This window comes from Stegostoma tigrinum, chromosome 17 (assembly GCF_030684315.1).
Source record: "Stegostoma tigrinum isolate sSteTig4 chromosome 17, sSteTig4.hap1, whole genome shotgun sequence".
NCBI classification, from domain to species: Eukaryota; Metazoa; Chordata; class Chondrichthyes; order Orectolobiformes; family Stegostomatidae; genus Stegostoma; species Stegostoma tigrinum.
This window is the reverse complement of record NC_081370.1, coordinates 11782996-11789922: the sequence shown is the minus strand read 5'-3', so window position 1 is coordinate 11789922 and position 6927 is coordinate 11782996. Positions and strand designations below refer to the sequence as shown.

The 6927-nt window shown below is 42.0% G+C and overlaps 1 protein-coding gene across 1 annotated transcript; it reads left to right on the top strand.

The window, feature by feature from the left end:
• Positions 1-931: 931 nt before the first annotated feature.
• On the top strand, positions 932-5803 carry LOC125459474 (maestro heat-like repeat-containing protein family member 1). Its single transcript, XM_048545976.1, has one exon. The coding sequence runs from the start codon at positions 932-934 to the stop codon at positions 5801-5803; it is 4872 nt and encodes a 1623-aa protein (XP_048401933.1).
• Positions 5804-6927: the final 1124 nt, after the last annotated feature.

Sequence of the window (6927 nt, the reverse complement as noted above, 5' to 3'; positions counted from 1 at the left end):
TTGTTCTGAACAACTATTGGTTAAAAAGAAATGTGTCAAGATTGTTATATTCATACTCCAAAGATGATGTCAAGTTTAAGAACAATCTTTTGTTTAAACATATTGAAGTTTAATTTTTGATTGATCAAGACTTCTATTTCAATCAGTTTATTGCAAATATCTGCCCCAAAACACTATTTCTGTACACTCTGGTGTCAGTGCTTTGAAAACTATGGCACTGTAGGTTGTATATTAGGAAACAAAATATTGTACCATCCAGTGTGGCTACAACGGCTAGCAGGTATTGCCCTGTCAGTTCGGTTTCTGCCTTCACTCTAACCACCACCACTACAAATAGACACATCAACTGGCAGCATTCATCTGAGAAAGTGAATCAAGGTCAGCTCAAGACTAAGGGGTTATCTTTTGTCAGGTGACTTCACAATGAAAACCATAACAACCCAGAAACAAGAGGAATGAAAAAAAAACACAGAAATGTGACACCAAATGCACATTTGTACTTGAGAAAGTGATGGGACAAGAGCTTGAAAAAACTGTCTTTTATCTTATCCTTTCAAATCCCAGAAGAATAATGGAGACCGCTTGGAAATGCTGTGTAAAAGAACTCCACTAATTACTACAGAGAAGGAACAGTCAGAAAGCAGGCAAGCAGTTATCCAGTGGATTTCATTCTGAGTGAGTGAAGAAAGGGAATTTTTAAATTGATAACTAGATACAGAAAGTAACTGGGCAGTTAGATCCTTCAGGCTGAACTGCAAAGATTAGAACCTGGAGTAAAAATCTGGATTTATCTGCTTAGAATATATCAGAGAGTTCAGGGTTATAATTCTGGAAGGACACATCTTTGAGGAAAAGGATATTAATAATCTTTGTAAGTACTGAGTTGAACAATTTGAGCTCTCCAGTCCCAAGTTGAGGAAAAATTCCTAAAATGAACAGCAGTGTGGAATTATTCTCAGTTGCCCTGCTAAATCTGATTGCAGAGGAAGATGAATATGGTCATGAGAAAATATCAAACACCCTCCATACGTTGGGTTGTTATCACCCAGAGACAGTGTTGAAGAGTTGCCATGACTATCTGTCCAAACACACCGCACTGACCATTCCACACGGCGTCGTCATATTAGACAGCATGACGAAGATTATCAAGGACACTATTGATCAAATAAGCCAAGCACTAGCACAGAAAGTTATCTCCGTGGCTACACTCTGGATGACATTTACAGGAGCACACGTTGATAGCCAGGAAGCTGCATGCAATCTCCTGGTTGCCATGAGCTTCAGATTTATTAACGAAGTTGTTCAGTTGACAATGGAGAATTTGAAACAAGGACATCTTCCCCATGTGTACATGGTGAAGACCTTGAGCAAAATGTCAATACAAAATGTGTCAGGCATGCTGCCTTTTCTCAAATCTATCATGGAAACCATGATTCCAGTTCTTATTGGGATAAAGGATGATGATCTGAAATTAGTATTTGCCTCAGCAATGGGTAATTTTAGCAAAAGCATCCTGATCTATCTGGAAAATAAGGAGAAAGCCTTAGACCCTACATTTACCAAGAAGACATTTTCCACTGAGATCAACATTATTTACAGTCTGTTGTTCAAAATGTGGCTTGAGAAGGAGCAGTCCAAGTTGAATATTCCAACAGTGGAAGCTCTAGGCTACGTCAGCTCCCTGCTACCCAAGGACAGACTAGAGGAAGAGCTGCCCAAGTTAATCCGAAGCCTTCTGTCTTTCTCCAAGAAACAAGGGGGACACTGTTCAATCACAGAGTGTATCTACCGGGTACTGGATATTGCCACAGAGATGAAGTGTCTCAAACTTAAGGCACAGGTTGACAATGTATTGAACAATCTGCACCAACAGATTTGTCTTTCAGTGGACTTTAGTAACCAATTTGCTATGAAAAACCACTCAGAGATCCTTCGCTGTTTCATGGTTCTGGCCCCGGTTTACACAGACTCATTGATCAACTTTCTCTTAACTAAGTTGGAGAATACTGATCAACAAGTGAGAGTAGGAACTCTCAGTGTACTGAGACACCTCATCAGTTCAGCATCCCCACACATTGAGCAGAAGGCAGCTCAGATTGTAACTGCAATAAAACCTACTCTTCTGGACAAGAGCAGCAATCAGGAAAAGAAGATCATTGCCCAGGTAATATGTGCCATGGCCCAACAAGGTTACCTCGAGCAAGGAGGAGGGAAGTTAATGGTGGAATTTCTCATCCGACAGTGTGCCACACCAGTTCATTCAGGGACTCCAGTATCATCTGACCAACATCCAGATCAAGTTACAGATGAAGATTTAGTTACAATATGTGAAACAGTGATGTTTATGATCACAAATACAGTGAAAATTGAGGATATTCTCTGGCCATTCTTATTAGAGTGTGTCACAATGACCAAATACATGCAAGCTTTAACAACAATCTGTAATTGTTTAGCACAGCTTGGGAAAAGGAAATTGCAAACTGGGAATGAAAGCTTCTCATATCCTTACAATGAAGAAACCAATATCCCTAAAGCCCAGGCACTGCTAGCCCGACTTCTCATTGCGTGCTGTTGTCCATACCAGGGAGGAGGCCGTGGAGCTGCAGCACTGAGACTCTTGCAAGTCCTGAGCTTCTATATCCACCCAGCAACAGCGACAGGTTGGGAAGAGGAGCTTCCCTCATTAGCTGATCATTTACTGGAGAATTCAGAGGAATCTCTTCCCCAGCAAGAATGGGAGAAGAAACTCTTGCTGTTCTTGTCCCGATCTCTCAATTACATTGGGGATGAGGAATGGACAGGTAAGCTAAGTGATGAAATGTGTAAACAAATCCACACTGACCATCTCTCCCCACAAGAGAAAGGCTTTCTTTATAAATCTCTCGGCACAGTGCTCCATCATGTTCCTAGTAAGAACATAAAGGAGGAGCTTCATCAAATGCTACTGAAGGTTCAGCACAATGAGAGTGCAGAGAGAGAAGGAGCTGCTGCTGCCATTGGTTTCTGCGCTATGACCCATTTTGATGACACACTCAGTGCCTTGGAAGAGTTTGCCAATTCTAACAGTTTAAAGAACACAAGTAACTTCTTCAATATTCTTAGGGATAAGCCTGAGGTGGATCTGGATAAAGTGAAGAGCACACTGGTTCTGTGCTATGGGAACATGGCCCTCTATTCACCTGAGGAACTAATTCTCTCCAGAATCGAGAGCCATATTCTGCCAGCTGTGGTTAACCAGTTTATTACTGGTATGCAGGGCATAAATTCTGAATCCAAGGATCTAACACTAAAGGTCAGCCTAATAAAGACTGTGACTTTAATAGCCCGGTCTTTACAGTCAATTCATCAGAGAGTTCCCTTCCATTTCAGTGGGAAAAGACAGCTTTTGAAATACATGCAGGATCTTATTGAGGCTGAGGTACCACAGGTACTGCTGAGTCCTGTTCGTCATTTAGCTATGTCTGCCTGCATGTATCTTGTACAGCTACATGATGACTCAAACCAAGAGGACACTTTGCAATTTATTCAGACCTGCCTAATAAGTACTTTCAGCTTGGCACCTTCAGAGCTAAACAAGGTCAAAGCGACTGACAGCAACATCAAGGAGTTAGCCACACTTTATAAACAAACCATGACAGCCCTGCAAGACCTTTTGAAGCAAATATTACTTCAAGATCTGTCTCCTGACGGTCTTCAGTCCTTATTCACACAGTTGGAAGAGTGGATCATGTCAACAAAGGACTATGTACGAGAGAGAGCTATGATCGCTACCTTCGAACTTCTGAACTGTTATTTTGAGATGCTCAATGTTAAAAATGTACTGCCACTAAATAACATGGGGACTTTGATTGGACGAGTGATGCCACGCTGTGTAGATCCATCACCATCCATAGGGCAGCTGGCTGTGGACAGTTTACATATTATCCTGTCTATTCAGTTCTCGTATGAAGGCACCAATTTGCATCAGCATCAAGAGCAATTAGACATTCTGAAATCTGTCAGAGAACAGTTTGTCAACACTGACCATTTGGTTCTTTTTCAAAGGGCCAGTCGGATCACTGAGGTCATTTCAAACACTTTGCCCCATGACCAACTGGGAAATGTACTCTTTGCAGCATTTAAAGGACTGACTGACCATCAGCCTAACTGTTCCAGTGCAGCCGCTGTCTTCCTCAAAACCATCATAAAAAGACGTGGAAGTGAACTTCGGGACCAGGTCTCTGAGATACTTAATCTGCTGAGAGTTCAGCTGCAGTCAGTCCCTTCAGAGGCAGTAAAATTTTCTGTTCTACGCAGTATTGCAATTCTAACCTCACACAACACACCTACAGTTGTGTCTTGTCTCCTCACTTTCCCTGTTCCTTTGGATAAATATGTCAGTGACATCTGGAGAACACTGGCAGAGGAGCCAGAATGTTCCATGAATACAATGAAAGAGCTGCTAAATATACTGAATAAACAATTGCCAACTGGGGAAAGGAAAACTTATCCCATCACTGAGAACCTGAATCAATATTCAACCCTCGAATCTCTGGCAGCAGTGTGTGCTTTGTATGAGATGATAACCACACCTGAGTCAAGGGAGACTGTCATTAAATTATTCCCCCAATTGTTCAGCACCCTGCTCATCCATCACAGCTCCTCCATCAATGTTCGCCTGCCCAAGGTTTTTGTCCCCCATCATGAATCCAAACAGAGAGATTTCTCAGCAGAGCCTCAGTCATTAAGCAGTAAAGATGTATGTGTGAACTGTGTCGAGATGTTAACAGATCTGCTGAATATGTCAAATAATCATTTGGTAGTGCATTTCATGCAGGAAAATGGGGGGTGGGATCAGATGATGGACCTACGCAAGTCCCACAGAGGGGTAATTCTGCTGGCAAAAGCAATGGTCCGATATGCTGCTTCTAGTCTAATGGGAATTGTCGTGCAACTTTCAGCTCTCATCCTGACAGTAGAAGAGTGTCAGAAAGTTACTGTGGCTGCCTTCTTTGGAGAACTCTTAAAGTCTCCACAAACTTCACAGCTTCAGCTCACAGATACCTTGATGAACAGGTTGCTTCGATGTCTGTATAGTTCATCTTCAGTTGTTCAATTTCTGTGTGTCCGGGGCATGACCAATGTTACAACTGGAGCTCCTCACCGAATTGAGAAATACTCTCGGCCAGTGCTCTGTGCAATGACTGGTCTGATGGAAACTGGGGAAAATGACAATGAGCTGTTAATGTTCGAGGTACTGTTATGCCTCACAAAGCATCTAGAGCAATTGAGACCAAATACCATCAGGCCTTTTGTCCTGAAAATCATTACTGGCATTGAACCATTCTTTGAAGCCAAGTGTGATAAGGTGCGGGCTGAAGCATTTAGTGTGCTGGGATGCTTAGTCAAGTGTGGATGTAAAGACCCCAGAACCTACTTCTACCAACAAATACATTCTCACCTTGTTTGTTTGTTGCTTCACCTGGGTGGAAACAGTAAAGAAGTGTCAAGATCATGTACCTCAACACTTCGATTGGCAATTGCCCTCATTGCTTCAGCTGATACATACTCAAAGGTTGAGAAGCATTTAGGGGAGGTGACTCTGAACTACACAGGATTCCTGAAGGACATTTCAAAGCAACTCATTAAAGATGTCCCTGATAGAATCCACACCTACGTCACAGACTGTATATCTTTCTTCACCAATCCACAGGAGCAGATCCGAGCGAATGCAGTTACCCTTTCAGCATTCTTTTTCCAACATCCAGAAGAACATTCAAAACCAGCTCAAAGAATCACGTGGTGGAAAAAGTATAAATATTAAGGCTGATGTTGACCATCACACACTCTGATCCTCCTCCAATTTCACTAATAATACAGACCCTGATATTCCTCCAGCCTCCCAATACAACGGACTCTGATCTTCCTCCATCAGCTTTTCACCAAGACAAACAGGCAACATTCACCAGATTCTCCTCACCACAGACCTTGATCCTCCTCTAGCTTCTCCTCAGCACCGTTGCTGATCCTCCTCCAGCTTCTTCTCAACACAAACCCTTATCCTCCTCCTTCTTCACCTTAATACAGACTCTTGCTCCTCTTCCACCTTCTCAATAAGACAAATGCTGACCTTGTTCCAGCATCTCCTCAACTAGGTTCCTGATCATTTTCAAGTTAGCTTGATCAGGACACAAATCCTGATCCTTCTCAAGCTTCTTCTAAACAAAGATCATGACCATCCTCCAAACTCTTTATACGACCCTGATCTTCCTCCACATTCTCTACAATACAGACCCTGATTCTCCTGCATCTCCTTCCAAAAAACTGATGCTACTGGAATGACATTTTGTAATTTTTGTATTGCAAATAAACCAAAATCCTGTAATCCTATAATAATTATAGGTCAATCTTCAACTGTGCAGTGGCCAAGTTTGATTTAGAGACAATGTCTATCTCCAGGTCTATGAAGCTGTTCTCAGAACATGTAGAGACTACTTTATTTGAAACGGGGCGGTTCAGAAGAGGCATTACATAGGCTTGCAAAGCAAAAGAGGCCTTGGAAGGCCAGTAACACTATCCAAAGTTTGACAGGAAGGGACAGAATTTATAAACATAAGAATAAGCAGCTGGGTTCATGGTACAGTGGTAGTGTCCCCACCTCTGAGCCAGGTGACCTTAGTTCAGGTACCACCCCCTCCAGAGGTGTATAATAACATGGCTGATCAGATTGATTAGAAAATATCTAAAAATGCAGCAAATATGGTTTAAGTGGGAACAATTGTTAAATACAAATGGTGCTTTACTTAATTGTGGGTAGTGCTTAGAACAGTATAAATAAATTACATGAATAGTATTACAAACAAGGAACAATAGCGGCTATGCATCCAATAACCTCAACTCTACATTCCTGTGTATCTCTGATTATGTTTCATCCTCTTGCGAATCAAG

Excerpts from the sequence above, each read along its gene's own strand:
- LOC125459474 (XM_048545976.1), top strand. The coding sequence starts at position 932 with ATGAACAGCAGTGTGGAATTATTCTCAGTTGCCCTGCTAAATCTGATT.